The 17,334-nt window shown below is 40.4% G+C and overlaps 1 protein-coding gene across 1 annotated transcript; it reads left to right on the top strand.

Annotated features, from left to right (window-relative positions):
• The first annotated feature begins 15,412 nt into the window (after nt 1-15,412).
• Nucleotides 15,413-16,201, top strand: LOC138895780 (uncharacterized). Its single transcript, XM_070180509.1, has one exon. It carries the CDS (start codon nt 15,413-15,415, stop codon nt 16,199-16,201), a length of 789 nt encoding a protein of 262 aa, XP_070036610.1.
• Nucleotides 16,202-17,334: the final 1,133 nt, after the last annotated feature.

Genomic DNA, 17,334 nt, shown 5'->3' on the forward strand with positions numbered 1-17,334 from the left:
CCTATTGTGTCTCTCTTGATCCCGTCAAAATCTCGTACACAGACGTTGTTAGCCCAAATTCTTTCTGTTCCAATCTCCATTCTCTAGAGTCTTGAGATAGGGCAAATATCTATCCCGGACCCACCATCTAACATCACTCTTTTCACATAATAGCCCTCACATTTGATAGCTAGGTGGAGGGCTTTGTTGTGGGTAGCTCCTTCTGGGGGCAAATCATCATGGCTGAAAGAAATCTTGTTGACTTAAAACAATCTTTCGGCCATTCTTTCCAATTGTTCGACAGAAGTATCAACCGGGACGTATGCTTCATTCAATGTTTTGAGAAGCACTTTTTGGTGTTCATCCAAACTCAGCAGCATAGATAAGAGTGATACCTGGGAAGGAGTCTTCCGGGGTTGGTCAACTATTGAGTATTTTGAAGTTTTCATCTTTCTAAAGAAATCTTCCACTTCCTCATTGCTTACATGCTTCTTGGATGGCATCTGTTTATCCATGTTGTATTTGGAATTCTTTAGCTCTTATGGGGTATGGTACCTCCCAGACTGATTCATCTCATTCACTTCCCCCATAATTTTCTTCCCTTTGTTTGTAACCATGGTTCTGTTGTAGTTCCTGGGGACTGTAGTAGGATCTTTCATAGGACTTTGCGGTGCGGGACTGATAACCACAGGCTCAATCAGCCTTGGTGAAATTACCAGCCCCCACTCCACATATGTCCCCTTTGGTACATATAATCTAGGCACATTCAACATAAATTTCCTTTCATCGAATTTCTTAGGAGCGCTGAGGATAAGCTGTTCTTTTCTCGGGGCCTTAGGAACATAAAGAACCACGTTCTTGGCAGGTGCTGGCCCAGTTTTTGTTTCAACAGCTTGAGGAACCGGAGCAACTTTCTTTTCAGTTTTGGCCGGTTTCTCCACCGCTTTAGGTCTTGCCTCTGAATTGGCGATGAAAACAATGGCCTTCAATGCCGGGTCAAACTCTTTTTCATCACAAATCATACTAATGACCGGCCCATTATTATGATCCGGTAATGGATTGTTGGTCACATTAGGGATCTCCTCGTCCCTCAGCATAATTCTTTTCTCTTTGATCAGGCCTTCGACAACCCTCTTGAGGGTCCAATAGTGTTCTGTATTATGGCCTTCTACTCCTGAATGGTATGCACACCTGGTACCGGCCCAGTATGATGGGGACTCGGGATTTTGCTGATTGGGAGGCACCGGTTGCAATAGACCCAGTTGGATTAACTTCTGAAGCAGACTGGAGTAAGATTCACCAATATGGGTGAAATTGTTTCTCGTGGGAGGATTATGAGGGCGTGGATTATGTTGGTGTATATTTTGTAGCGGGCGAGTATTATATAGAGCTTAGTAGGGATGGTTATTTCTGGGAGGTGGAGTTCAGGTTTGGTTGTAGTGCTGATGGGGTCGTGTGTAGGGCTGGGCATTTATCACCGCATAGTGAGGCGGTGCCACGGCATAAGCTGCATATTGATGTGGATAATAGTGTTGTTGGGGTTCTTGGTGGCATATAAGAATGGTTAAGTGATTGACGAGACCCCTTGAACTCGAAGCCATCATGGCTCCCTCCTCTCTCTTTTTGCGATTAGCCAAACCCCCTGAACCATTCTGGATGGCTTGTGATATAACTTTCAAAGCGTCCTGACTCAAAATCCGTCCCATTTGGACTATCCTCTACCATCTCCCAAATCTCGATAGCCTCAGCAAATAGCTTGCCTATAAAGGACATCATATTCTGGAAGTAATCAGCCTCTTGGGCCTGTAGGAAGACTAACCATTTCTGCTTCGTCCATCGGAGGTTTTACTCTGGCGGTTTGCTCGTGCCATTTGACAGAATACTCGTAGAAACTTTCCGCGGTTTTCTTCTTCAAATTGGACGAGGAGTTTCTGTTAGGAGCGATGTCCACATTATACTGGAATTGTCAGACAAAATCTGGGGCCAAATTGTCCTATATGTGCTAATGGGTGATTTCTTGATCCATGTACCACTCTGAGGCGATTCTTGTTAAGCTTTCTCCGAAGTAAACCATTAGAAGCTCTTTTTTTCCATCAGCCCCTCTCAGCTGATTGCATTATCTCTTTAAATGGGCGATTGGGTCTCCGTGCCCATCGTACTTTTCGAACTTCGGCATTTTGAAACCAGCAGGTAATTCAACATTGGGAAACATGCACAAGTCCGAATAGGAGACACTTTTTTGGCCACTCAAGCCTTGCATGTTTTTTAAGCTCTGTTCCAAGCTTTTCATCTTCTGAGCCATTTCTTCCTGCTCGGGATTTTTAATTGTTCTTTCTTGCTCAATCGGAGACTCATATTGTGGCTATTGAGCGTACGAATCCGGAGTGACATGAGTCATATCAGGTTGAAATTACGGACCTTGGAAGGTGAATGTTGGGGGTTCAAAGCATGGCCTGAGAACAGTTGGTTGTGCCATGGTGAAAACCGATAGTGCGAAGAACAATGTGGAAGGTGCCCCGGAAAATGGTGCCTGGGGGCGAACCATAGAAGACATACCGGTAAAGTTTGATGACATTATAGAGTACCCACATGGGATAAATGGGTTGGTTATAGGGATGTTAATGGTTCCATTCGTCCTTGGGATCAACTCGGGGAATCCAGGAACTGCACTTGGCGGTTCCCTAGCATTAGACAAGCGTCCCACATTTCCAGCATGCAGAGATGCAACATCTTATTTTCTTCGACGGTTGCCAATTCAAGTTGTGAAATAGCAAGTTTAGGGCTATCCTCAGGATTAATAATGCGGAGATTGCTTTCTGAGTTCATTGAAACCCTTCCTTTGGATCTTGTAAAATAGAGGTAAGAAGCTAGATTACCGACAAAACCAACCACCTGAATAGAACCTAGCTTATTTGCACACACAACAACCTTGTCAGTTTTGAGACAGTTAACAGATAGGGAATCACACATTGGGGATGCAATGCACCTGAACAGTTAACCGCTTCTAAAATATTTTTTGCAACTACTGCGTGCTTCATTCCAACTTTCACTATCTCTTTTTCGCTCTGCAATTCTTTTCTTTCGTTTTCACTCTCTTTCTCTTTTGTTTTGTCATTCCTGGTTTCTCACATGTTTTTATCACACTTTTCTTCCTTTTCTTTTACTTATTTTCTCTCAATTTTCTATCTTTTTTGTTGATTTTCACTCGGATTAATTATGGATATGATCGCATCCGATGAGGGATTGCCTACGTATCATAACGCTATATGAATCAGACCAATTTGGGGGTTTTTAATATTTCATTAATAAAATCTATTTGTTTTTTTTTCATTACAAAGACTCAAAAATATTGATAACTAACTTAAAAGAAAAATATACAGACTCGAAACAAACTAGCAACAAACTCGACATGGACAAAAAGACAAACCGACTTGACGAGAGGAAAAAGTAAAATACAGACTCAAAGACTAAACAATCAAGAACACAGATGGGCCTCAAATGTTATTCCGGGGGCTTGGGGAACATCATCGCTCTCGGCGCAGGCCCGGTTACAAGCTCTTCTTGAAGGAACTCTAGGTTGGACATGACCTGATGAGCGAAGGACAACACTGAAGCAAAGAACATAGCCCGAGTCATACTCTCACACTCATTGCATTTCATCGCCGTGTAGTCAGCTATTTCTTTCATTCTGAGTTTGATGGCACCCTTCTCCTAGAGCAATCGTCCAATTTATTATTCTCGGGCTTTCACTACCTACATGGCCTTGTTGCTTTGATCTTGCAACCTCAACACACTCTCTTCGAATTTCTTGATCAATGAATAACAGTGTTCTCTTTCCGTCTTGAAGTCTTTGACCTACTGACCCATTTCATTTCCGAGAGTGGCTAACTCTTTCCTCAGAATTGTGACTTCTCTGTCGTAACTTTGCTTTTCCTGGCGAGCTAACCTTGTCTGTTCTTTTGCATCTTTCTCCACCCTTGCCCGAGCTTTTGCCAAATCTTTCTCGGCCTTTGTCAAGTTGACCGCATAGTCATGCACTTTTCTCCTCAAGTTGCTCATAAATTTTTATCCCTCTCACTTCTTACCGGTGTCTCGGCGGCTATCTTCATTTCCCGGAGCTAAGCTCGGAGGGCTTCGTTTTCCCGGGCCAACCTTTTCTTTTCTCCATCATCTTCAACGGCTTTCAACCCACTTTTAATTTTGATGGTTCTGACCTGATGTTCTAGTTTGCTGATGGTGGTCCGGTATTCCTTCTCTTTGGCTAACCAAGCCCGCTGCTCTTGCGCTGTATCAATAAATTCCTGTACATGGGGCCTTTTAGTCGGCCTTTTAGATTCGTCATTTGTTGTGACTCTCTTTCCGTACCAAGCGACATACCAGGCAGAACCTCGCCTTTAAACAAATCATGTTCTTGGGTATTTTCCCCTCAAATACTGGCACTCGCTCCAAATTTGACGGACCACGGCTTTGCGAAATTGAGCATTAGAGTAAATTTCAACCACATGAGTACTGAGGTCCACATCCTTGGGAATTGTCTGACATCTTCCAAGCTATCTCAAAACCCGGTATGGGGCATATGGCTGGATGCTACGGAGACCCATCAGAAGGAAGTATGGACCAGTGGCCGGCATATGAACAATATCATCGATAGGGAGCTAACCTAATATCCATTCTATCTGATCTGCAGTCAAAGTCTGAAGGCGGGTGATCCAATTTCTGACTCCCTCTGGCATTACGACTCCTGTCACTCGCGTAGAACCATAATTCATGTTTTGGGATGGTGACAAAGGTGTTCAATCATCCACATTTCTAACAACAAATTGCATTCCTCAAAAAACTTGACTCCGACTTTACAGGTCGTGAGGACTCAGAATATATCTGATACGATCATAGGTGCGAGTGTACTTTTGGTCTGAGTAGTCAAAACATGGACAACTCAGGTTATATGCAAGTCAATGTACCCATCCTCCCTTGGAAACACCAAAAGGCCTAGAAATGCCACCATGAAGGCAAAATATCTATGCGTCTCCCACTTTGACTGGTTACCTTTACCACAAAGTCCTTTTTCTAGGTCTTCAAATCCCCCTAGATACCCGTACCGCTGGTATAGAAAGTGAAAAGTGCAATCTCCACCTGCCAAACTTTCTGTCTTGATCTGTTTACTTATTTTCAGTAAGTCTTGAAACTTGTGGGGAGTGACGGCCCTTGGAGACACCAGATACTTGTGTCTCAATCCTTTTGTACTTCCGACATAGCCTGTCATTTCTTCGAGAGTGGGTGTAAGCTCAAAATATGAGAAGTGAAAAACATTATGGGCTGGGTCCCAAAACGACATTAGCGCCTTTATCATATCACTTCTAGGTTGAATCTTTAATAGTCTAGTGAGCGCCCCCAAGTACTGATTGACTCGGTCTCGTCCTTGATTTCCCAAATCTTCCCACCACATGTGGAGTGTCAAAGGGATCTGATTCACAACCCTTACAGGTAAATTTTGAACAGTTGTCATTCTGCACATTTTTAAAATGGGGTGACTTGGTTAAAAATTGTTTTAAAAACTGACCATAAAATATTAATTTTGCAAAACTCAAGTTAAAACAAAACACGACTACTTTTGCAAATACGACCCTTTAGCACTTCAGAACGGAAGATTTTAGGGTTGTGCTTGCTAAGTAGCCTAAAATTTGAAAACAAGACCATAGGTGGCTATTCTTACAAAAATAGCTCTTCGGCGTCCCGACGAGACATTTCTGGTTGCTTGGACAAAAATGACATAACTTGACTTTATTTAGGACAATATTACGGCATTTTAGATTTTGATTATTTTTTTGCAAAAGAGGGGCCGAACCCGATGAAGGTTGTCTACGTATATCACATTCGGTGAGAATCAAACCCGCATAATTCGATAAGTTTTGACACAACAGGAAAAAATATGACTTTTGAAAACATTGGCTCATTTTGAAATAACTTTCCTTCTCTTTTTTTTTTAAAAAAATTTCGGCAGAGTTTCGAGATTTTTCAAATACATGGATTTTTCAAAACCGGGTAAATTTTCTCTCCTACCTCACTCTTAGTTTTTTTTCTTGATTTTCTTTCCCTAATCTAGAATCCGGTCAACATGCAAGACGAAAAAATAAATGCACAAGTAGCACGTAAAATGCATCACGATGGTCTTTTAATTTGGGTACACCTGTCCTAGACGGACCCAACCCCTGTGTTGAGTACCCAAAGTCAAATGGACGTGATGCAAACAAATGTTCCTACTAGGGATCCGGCATGAGGCTATGTAATTCTAAGTTTGTATCCTGAGGTGAGTTGTTCTAGACCTGGCTTACCCGAGCGGACAACTCGAGCCGAGGGGGGCAACGTACCGGGAACTGAAATGCCATCTGGCTTTGTAACTGATCCGATCCTCGTTCTAAATTATGGATATAACACTCTAACAGAAAAGAAGCCACGCCAGCGTGTGCTTCCCAGAATATTTAGAAGACTCATGAGAGAAGAACGGTATCGTAACAGTTTTATATACAATTTACGGCAATATCAAAGTGGTAAAGAGAGCCAATTAGCACATTAGGCCCAAACACGTAAAATCAGATAATAAACAAAAGCAAATTATAAAAGTCATCTAAGCTCGAATTATGAACCATGAATCAAAGATTCTGAGTTCATGAGTCCCTAACAGAGTCGCCAGAGCTGTCACACCTCCTTTTTCCGAAGAATAGGGAGTTTTTCCAATTAAAGTGATATTATTTGAAATGGTATTAATTTCTTTAATTAGATCGCTACTTTGAATAATTATTATGGTGTCCCAAGTCACCGGTTTAATTTAAAATCCCAAATCGAGAAAATTGACTCTATTTATGGTCCGCCAACACAGAAGATCGAGTAAGAAATTTTGTTAATCCGAGAGAAGGTGTGAGGCATTCCTGAGTTCCATGGTTTTAGCACGTTCGCTTAACAATTAATGCTTGACCTAATTATCTGATTTATTTCATGTTTTAAGACTTATGTGCATTTTCACCTTCTAACCGCTTTTAATTATTTTAAACAATTATGGAGTTTATTAAATAAGTCGCGGTGTCGTGCACTTGTTATTTTTATACACATCGTAAATCACGCCACGTGAAACACATCTGTGATTTACAACATGTTTATTTTAATTATTTGAAGTTGGGGTCAAGTCGCGTGAAATGCGCACTTGAGTTTGGAATTATGTATCATGACTATGCCACGAGAACCGTACCCATTGTCACGACGAATTATTCATTACTTCGTGCCTAAAGCAAGTTACGATGTTCGAGAGTTATTCAACCTTTCTAAGGTTTGAAAATTTTATGAAGGTTATGGATTATGGATCCATTATTGATGAAAGGTGTATGGTCTTACACAGCATAGCTTCAATAGTAGCAACGTACAACCAACATTTTATATATGTCTGTTGGGAATAGTGACATTTATACCCTGAAGTTGCTTTGAATATAGTGTGTTAATTATGTGGGCTAGGCCTTGATTTATACAACAATTGAATTGTGAGAGAAGGGGTGAAACCAATTCGGTCTTGCCTGCCCACATCTGGGCCTATCGAATTCATGTTGAAGAGGCCCAACGGCTTGATTTTCAGAATACGAGTTCATGAACTCAAATTAACAAGGCTCCACATATGTAAGCCTACGTATTTGCTAGGCCCAATACATTCATACTAAACAATTACAGTAATCTCATATGTTTATATCATAATCACAATAGGATACAATTTAAATGACAAAATTAACACAGTAATCTCATATTATGCAAATAGCCTCTTAATTAATTACAGTCATCCTTGGGTTCGAATACATCTATATTAGAATTGCAGATTACATCATTTCACTCTAGAATTAATTACAACAATATTCATGCTCTAACTAAGAATACAGTCCTTTGAACATATCTTCATAATCCCATTTTCAACTTATACATATTCGAATTTACAAGGGTACAGATTCTACGAGACCATATGTCAAAGATAGAAACTCACTTAAGTCCTAAACCACAAATTAAACCACATTGTAGCCAGATCTTGAATTATTGGTCTTTGAATCATACATTGAACTTTAATTGATTATAACATAAGGGCAAACCCAAATTTCAGCAACTAAACCTCAAATATAGGCATCATGTATTTAATGATGAGATATACAGGTGGAATTCTAGCTAAACATACAACAACAATAACCCAGTAAAATCTCACTAATGGGGTCTGGGGAGGGTAGTGTGTACGCAGTTCTTACCCCTACCCCGAAGGAGTAGAGAGGCTGTTTCCGAAAGACCCTCGGCTCAAAAAAAATAAAAAGACAAAATGACAGAATCATAAAAAGGAAACAATATTAGTATCACAACAACAATCATAGGATAAATAGGAACACCATGAAATCCAGAAGAAAGATGCAAAGCAAAAGAGAGACAATATTAGTAAATATTAGTATCACCACAACAATCATAAGAAAAATAGGAACATCATGAAATCTAGAAGAAAGATGCAAAGCAAAAGCGATAGCTAGTAAATAGGACATGCACTGAAAAGCGAAATAGTAAGCCACAACATTGCCAATAGCTATCTTAGACAAAAACCCTATATGGCTAGTCCCACAATGGCACGAAGTAAGGCACGACTCAACTACCTCCTAACCTACAACCCTAATACTCGACCTCCACATCTTCCTATCAAGTGTTATGTCCTCGAAAATCTGGAGCCTCGCCATATCCTGCCTGATCACCTCTCCCCAATACTTTTTAGGTCACCCTCTACCTTTTCTCGTGCCATCCACAACCAGTTGCTCACACCTCCATACTGGAGCATCTGCGCTTCTCCTCTGAACATGTTCGAACTATCTAAGCCTCGCTTCCCGCATCTTGTCATCAATGGGAGCCACATGCACCTTCTCCCGGATATCATCATTCCTAATCTTATATATCCTAGTGTGCCCACACATCCACAGCAATATCCTCATTTCTGCTACTTTCAACTTCTGGATATGTGAGTTCTTAACGGGCCAACACTCAGCCCCATACATCAAATATATTTCTAGTCACAAAATCATTGTTGAAACAATATGTCCTTAATATGTCAATCTATAACAGGCTTCAAGTAGTTACCATATCAAAACTAAACATTCTATTTACATTCAAAGCAAAATAGGCAGTAAATTCAAACAAACACAGCCAAATAATTTTAGAAAATAGCCAACACTTTATTGTAAGTCAAAACAAGATACAGATGTGAGATGTGTACCTAAACTTGTAAACGAACTGAAATTTGCCAAATAAAGGCTAAGAAAACCACCACGGGATAAACTCAACAAAATTAGCAGCAGAAATAGCAGAAGTCAGCTTCTATTCTCAATTCAAAAATAGCTTAGGATCCTAGATAGCACTAAAATAACTCAGCAGAAAGTTCAGAGTTTGATTCAAAGATTCAAACCCTTTTCTCTAAGTGTTAGTGTATGTAGATGATGAGAAAATTTCTCTGAAAAAAAAAGTGCAGAATATCCGTGTGTGAATTTTTGAAGGAAAATGCAAAGATAAATATCCCTAAATGAGAGTGTAAAATGAGTTTTTATGCAGAAAAATGAGAGCTGTTTTTTGAGTATATGTCAATACCCCCAAAAATAGGAAAATAACGTCTTTTTAAAACTGAATTGGATAGGCGTCCATTCAGATATTCCTTCTCATTTTTCCTGCACCCTTTACTCTTATGTATTTCCCCTTTTTAACCTCAAATCTGACCTAAATTCTCTTATTTTATTGCATTTTAACCCCTTCTAGAAGATTCCTACACAATCACTTAAGATTCCCTAATTTTTATATTCTTTTAACCTCCTTAAACTTCTGTTAATTACAAATAAACCACAACAAAAGAGCAAACAAACTCAAACAACATGCAAAAACTGAAACAATAACCTTCCTTAATTCCCAATCAAATCTGGACCAATTAACGAAAATTTATGCATTTAGACTAATTATTATGTAATTGAACTGCTAATCATGCAATTAATTAATTACTCTAAGCATATAAACAAGTAATTAACAAGCCTAGATGCAAAGCTACAATTAATTATGAACTGAGCTATTCTGGTTAAAACTAAATTAAACAAACATAAACATTTTTGATTAAAAGAAAGACGAAGAAATAGAAGCAATTTTCAGCGAGGTTCGGCCGGTCAGTGGCCGTGAGATGAACTAAGACTAACATCAATCGATCGGTCTCATCAAGAACAATCAATTTATGTATGTTTCGAGTTCAAACGGGCCGAGATTGAGGAGAAATCAAAAAGGAACATATTTAGGATTTTTTCAGGATTTTCGGATCTGAAATTCAAAGGGTTTGGTGTGGGGTTTTGGGAAAAGTAAAGACAGATTAGGATTACTGAAGGTCTTGGGACTATAGGATGATGATTTAGAGTCATTTGTGGCTGTGCCGCCAGCTGAGATGGGTGTGGTGGCGATAGGCAACAACGGTTTGAGAATGAGAGAGATGAGAGAATGGGAGGGGTCCTTAGGGTCTTGGGGTCCGATTCAGACAGTTATAAGGGGGGAAGTGATTAGTTCTAGGCCGTTAGATCATGGAGAAATCGAGGGCCAGGATCAAGCGTGACAAAAGCAACGTCGTTTGGGTGTTTAAAGAGGGAATGGGTCGGGTATGGCTTGGGCTAGGGCGGATATTTATATGTATTGGGCCTCCAGGCTCGGCCTAATTCGGTTTTTGAACAAATAGCAACCTTAAATCCTTCTTTTTAGTCTTTTATGTTTAGCTACTATTTAACTAACATAACACTTAGAACTTAAATTGTAAAATTAACCCTTTACCTGAATTATCTACTTAAACTAGTTAATTTGTATATTTCCAATTTAACTAATTAGTTGAACCTAAGATGTAAAAGAAAACTAAGAAAGATTAAATGTATTTTTATGATTTTTATATTTTAACAATACTTTTTAACACACGATGAAATCCTAATATGCAATTAAAATCCTAAACTACACTAAATGAAATATAAAAACTATTTTTTGTGATTCTTTATGATTTAAAGCATTTTCTAATAAAGAAAAATTCTTAAATTTCTATAAAAATAATAAAAGCTATTTTGGATTATTTTAGGAGTAATTTGCATTAGGACAAAAATTACGTGTTCACAATAATAGACCCAAGATACTTGAAACTATCTCATTTGGGGACAACTTGAGTACCAATCTTCACTTCCACTCCTTCTTCATGTGTCCCATCACTGAACTTGCACTTCAAGTACTCAGTTTTCGACCTACTTAACTTTAAACCCTTAAACTCCAGCGTCAGTCTACAAACTTCCAACCTAGCATTAACTTTGTTACCCGTCTCATCAATCAGGACCATATCATCAGCGAATAGCATACACCATGACACCTCTCATTGTATGTGTTGCGCCAACACTTCTAACGCTAAGGCAAACAAAAAATGGGCTAAGAGCCAATCCCTGATGCAACCCCATCTCCACTGGGAAATGATCCAAGTCTCCTCCTACAGTCCTCACCCAAGTCTTCGTTCCCTCGTACATGTCCTTAATCACCCTAATGTACGCCACTGGGACACCGCTAGCCTCTATATATCTCCATAGGACCTCTCTTGGGACTTTATCGTAGGCTCTCTCCAGGTCTATGAATACCATATGCAAGTTCTTCTTCCTTTCCCTATACTTCTCCACCAATCTACTCACAAGGTGAATGACTTCTATAGTAGACCTTCCCGACATAAATCCGAATAGGTTCTCGAAAATAGTAACACTATGTCGCACCCTCCTCTCCACCACCCTCTACCAAATTTTCATAGTATGACTCAGCAGCTTGATACCCCAATAGTTTTTGCAGTCCTGAATATCACCTTTGTTCTTGTATAACGGGATCAACAAACTCCACCGCCACTCTTCGGGCATCTTCTTCACCCTAAAAATAGCATTAAACAACCCAGTAAGCCATTCCAAGCCTGACCGACCGACTTTCTTCCAAAATTCTACTGGGATCTCGTCAGACCTAGCTGCCTTACCCCTACTCATCTTCCACATTGCCTCCCCAACCGCCTCGCTCCTAATACTCCTGCAAAACCCAAAATCCCTCTGACTCCCTGAGTTTTCCAACTCACCTAGCATGATATTCCTGTCCCCTTCCTCATTCAAGAGTCTATGGAAGTACTCCTACCATCTACGCCTAATACACCCCTCTTGCACCAAAACCTTACCATCTTTGTCTTTGATGCACCGCACTTGATCCAGGTCCTGAGCCTTCCTCTCCCTAATCTTGGCTAACATGCACAACTTTCTGTCGCCTCCTTTGCCCCCAAGATCCTCCTACAATCGCTCAAAAGTTACAGTCTTAGCCGCCGTGACTGCCAATTTTGCCTCTTTCCTTGCTTTCTTATAATTGTCCCTACACATCCTCTGCTCCTCCTCATCCGTGCTCCCCGCTAGCTTCAAATATGCCGCTTTTTTGGCTTCCACTTTTCCTTGAACCTCTTTGTTCCACCACTAGTCCCCTTTGTGGCCTCCCGAATAACCCATTCGATACCCCTAACATGTAACACCCTGGAAAATTTTGATGTACTTAAGTGTAAAGCCCAGTAAAATTTCACAAAAGAATTTAAGGTTTCGTGGTACTCGAACCTTTTGGGTTGAACAATTCATTGAGTAAAGGAAAATTTTTGGCAGATAAATGCATTTTTGCGGTCCATTATGCGACCGCAAAATCACTCTGCGGGCCGCATAATGGCCGCAGAGTGAGGTCGAGATGGGCAGTCTGGGATGCTATTCTGCGACCGACTATGCAACCACAGAACTGTTCTGCAGTTCATTATGTGACCACAGAACAGATCTACGGGCCGCATAGTGACAACAGACCCAGGCAGGGTTTTTCCCCAGTTTTGGGCACCAGATTGTGCGGCCGATATACGGACCGCATATCCATTCTACGGTCGCGTATGTGACCGCATACCTTGTTCCAGAGCTTCATTTTTGAGTTTTTATAACCCGGCCCTATTTCGTTAAATACACGCAAAGGACTATTTTTGAGCAAATATTCTGAGGTTTTAGAGAGAGGGGAGAGTATTTTAGAGAGAGAGAAAACCCTAGGCTAATTTTCATCAATCTTTGCTCAAATGCCTATGAGCAAAGATTCTAGAGGTAAGATTCTACACCCTAACCCTCAATCTCGAATTTTATCTAGAATTGGGTAATTAGTAAAATGATTCTTGAGTGTGGGAGTTGGTTATTTTATATGCATATGTTATCAAAGGGTGTAGGAAGATTGTGAAAAATGGTAAAGAATGGGTTGTGGGATGATGGAATCCTCCATAAAAGGGACCTTAAAACCTTAATGCACACTTAGTGTTTGATAAAATGCTCAAATGAGCTAGAACCATGATCATCTTTCTAATTTTGGTTCAATTTGTTTTATTTCTAAAATAGATTGAAGTTGCTAAGAATTTTGGAATATTTTAGAGTTTAAGGAAGCTCCATTTAGGTATGTTGGCTAAACTCTTCTCTTAGAATTGAATCCCACGGTATTTATGTAATTTATGTAAGTTCCGAGTTGTTCATTATAACAATGGCTATTCCGAATAAGCTTGTATTTAAAGATATATGTTCAATATGCATACCCAAAATATTTTCATCATGTTATGTTATTATTTGAGAATATGTTCAAAGTATGGGATGTGCATTAATAATGTTGCGACTTCAAGTCAAGTTCAAACGAAGGCTATTATGCCGAATTTTGTGAAAAATCTCTATGTGCCTAAGACTCTTAATTGTTCACATGTTTCCTAAAAATATTTATTTGAAATGCCTTGTTGTGTATGATGATGATAATGATGATGATGATTGGAAGTGAATAAGGTGAGCATGAAATATTAAATACGGCCGACGTGCCAATAATGAATTTATAATTGTGGCCACTAGTGCCAATGAAATGAAAAGATACGAAAGAAGTATGAAATGAGATGATTGTATAAGAAGGATGATGTCTCTATTGAGACAGCCTAGCTGATCGGGTCGTGATCGGATGCCATGTCGCACATATAGTGGTTATTGTGCTGGAAATTGTAATTGAAATTGTGATTGTGGTTGATGTCTCTAATGGGATAGCCTAGCCAATCGGGTTGTGATCGGACTCCGTGCTATGAGTACTGTGGTATTGGTATTGTGAATAATGGTATTGTGAGCGATGGTATATCGGTACTAAGAATCTCCAACCTAAAAATATGGAAATTAATTTGAACACTGTCTTGATCCTAAATTGAGGTTTGATGTTGTTTAAGGCTTCCATTGATATTATGATATTCTTGTTTGTATTATTTATTATTCTATTGAGAGGATGTTTTGCCATTCATACTAGTACTATTTCATATGTACTAACGTCCCTTTTACCCGGGGCGTTGCATCTTCAATGGATGCAGGTGGTTCCACAGTAGGAGACATTGATCAGTGATAGCGATACATCCTCATCCCAGCTGACTTGGTGAGCCCCACTTCATTTCGGGGTCATGTATCTTTTATTCCTCGCGTATTGTGTTTGAGGTATAGCCGGGGCCTTATTGCCGGCACTATCATAGTACTCTTTTTTATCTATTAGAGGCTCCGTAGATATAGGGTGGGTTGCATATTGGTGCTGGGGAAGTTAAACTAGTTATATTGTGTTTGGATTACTATTTCCACTTTATACTATGAAGAATGTGTCTGAAATTTGAGACTTTAAAATGAAGTAACTAATGGTAAGAAATTGGTAATGCAGACATGATCACTTTATTGTTTGATTAACAAAATTATTTACTCTCTTTATTCATGGATGAATTGGGTAGAAGGAAATCTAATAGGCTTGCTCGGCCGGGTTCACTCGGTTGAGCGCCGGTCACACTCCCCGAGTTTGGGGCGTGACAAACTTGGTATCAAAGCCTAAGGTTTTAAAGTGTTTAGAATATCTCGGAGCCGTGTCTAGTAGAGTCCTTATTATCGGTGTGTTGTCGACCACATCTATAATTAGGATACTACATGGGCATTTAAGAATAATACCCTTCTTTCATGTTCTTGATCGTGCGATAAAGCTAGTTGTAAGATTGTTCCTCATATAACTCGTGCTTTACTTTAACGTTCAGTACATGACACCTAAGGAGAAGGCAAGAACTGGCCAAAGAGCCAATGTCACCCCAGGAGTGACAATTGACCCTATAATTGATGATGCGGGTGAGCACCCGAAGAGTGAGAATATTCCTCTAGTTACTACACTGCCTGACTCTACTACAACTGATTAGACCGCACATGTCCCTACACCTACTGAGGGTGCAACAGTCCCTCCAACTGATATACAAGTTCCACCTCCAGTTCCAGCTTCCGATTCTGGTGTTTCTAATGTTGATCTTAGGGGATCCATATAGATGTTGGCTCAGATAGTGGCTTCCCAAGCCCAAAGATCAAATGTTACACCCACTTCTTCTAGTCAGCAAGGGGATTCTACTAGTTCCAGGGTGAACAGGTTTCTCCAGTTGGATCCTCCAGTGTTCAAGGGTACTAACCTAGAGGAGGATCCCCAAGAATTCATTGATGAGATGCACAAGACTCTCCGAGTTATGTGTGCTACTAATACAGAGGCAGTGGAATTGGCTTCCTACCGCCTGAAAGAGGTGGCATATTCTTGGTATGAACTATGGGAGGAGTCCCGTGAAGAAAGGAGCCCTCCGGTGAGGTGGGGTGAGTCTGTCGATGCCTTCATTGATCATTTCTTGCCTGCCGAGACTAAGTCAGCATGTGCTGCTGAGTTTGAGAACCTGATACAAGGTAGCTTGAGTGTGTGGGATTACCATATGAGATTCTCCTACCTGTCTAAGTATGCTATTTACATGTTGCCCACTATGGAGGCTAGAGTGCGCCGCTTTGTGCAGGGACTTAGTCCCTTGGTAATTAATAAGGGCGCTAAGGCTGCCTTGAATTCTGATATGAACTATGGTAAGATAGTGGAATTCGCTCAAGCCACAAAGACTCGCAAATTGAGGAACATAATGGAGCGAGAGGGTAGCAATAAGGCACGGTCTGCGGGCAACTTGGGTGATTTTTCAGGCCCTAGTCAACAGCAACATTGGAGACGTTTCAGGCCCAGTCAGGGCAATATGGGCTCCTATCAGCAGGGTCGTCATGGTGGTAGATTCCAGCAGCAGAGGAGGCCCTAATGCCCTAGGTGTGGAAAGATACACCTAGGCATATGCTACATGGACTTACCATATGCTACAGATGCGGATTGAGGGGTCACATTCAGAGGGATTGTCGTTCGTCCCGCCAGGGTGCGGGCAGAGGCCCACTACTCCTCTAGACCGCCATGGCCAATAGCTTGTCCCCCAACTCCTGTGCCTTTGCCTTAGTCAAGACTCCCTACTTAATCTTTGGCTGGCCATACACTGCTCTCTTCTTCCTTACTCTCTTGACCTCCAAGTCCATTACCAGGAGCCTATGCTTCATCGACAGACACTCACTCGGGATAACCTTGCAAATAGTGAAAAGGCCCCTATCACCCCTCCTAAGGAGAAGGTAATCAATCTGAGTCCTGGAAACCTTACTCCGGAAAGTGACCAAGTTTTCCTCCATCTTCTCGAAACACGAATTAGCTAACACCAAGTCAAAAGCTTTAGCAAAATCTAACAATGAGGTACCGTCCTCATTCCTAAACTCCGAAAGTGAACCCGCCATGCACCTCGTCATAACTCCTAGAAGTCACCCCAATATGGCCATTAAAATCACCCCTATGACGAGCTTCTCGAAGTGTGGAATACTCGCACAACCTTATCCAAATCACCCCAGAATCGCCTTTGCCTAGTTTTACACTTTGGTATTCCTTATGTTTTATGTGACACTACTTTGATTGAGCATATCAAAAAATACTTTTGAAATTTATAACTTTAAGGGGTTATTTTGTTATCGGAATAAGAATATTAATCTCAGTATAAAATTTGATATTATAGTTATTTCATGTTTGGTTGTGGTAATTGTGGACATATACTATGGGTTATGGTTGCTCGAGCATCCATTACTTTTGGAACCAAATATTATACTTATATAGAAAAAACCGGCAATTTATATAAATATATGTCACGACCCCAATCTCTCACCATAAGATATCGTGATGGCACCTAGTCTCTAAGACTAGGTAAGCCTAACAAACATAAAGAAATAACGAAAATAATAATAGAACTTCAATTTAAACCAACCGGCTATCATAAAAGAACTCTACAATACAACTGACAATAACTCCCAAAATCTGGTGAGACTGAGTCATAAGCTCTAGACGAGTATACTGAAATATCCCTAA

The sequence above is a fragment of the Nicotiana tomentosiformis genome, chromosome 7 (assembly GCF_000390325.3).
Source record: "Nicotiana tomentosiformis chromosome 7, ASM39032v3, whole genome shotgun sequence".
NCBI lineage: Eukaryota > Viridiplantae > Streptophyta > Magnoliopsida > Solanales > Solanaceae > Nicotiana > Nicotiana tomentosiformis.

Bases quoted from the DNA above. Each gene is read 5' to 3' on its own strand.
- LOC138895780 (XM_070180509.1), top strand. From the start codon at position 15,413: ATGTTGGCTCAGATAGTGGCTTCCCAAGCCCAAAGATCAAATGTTACA.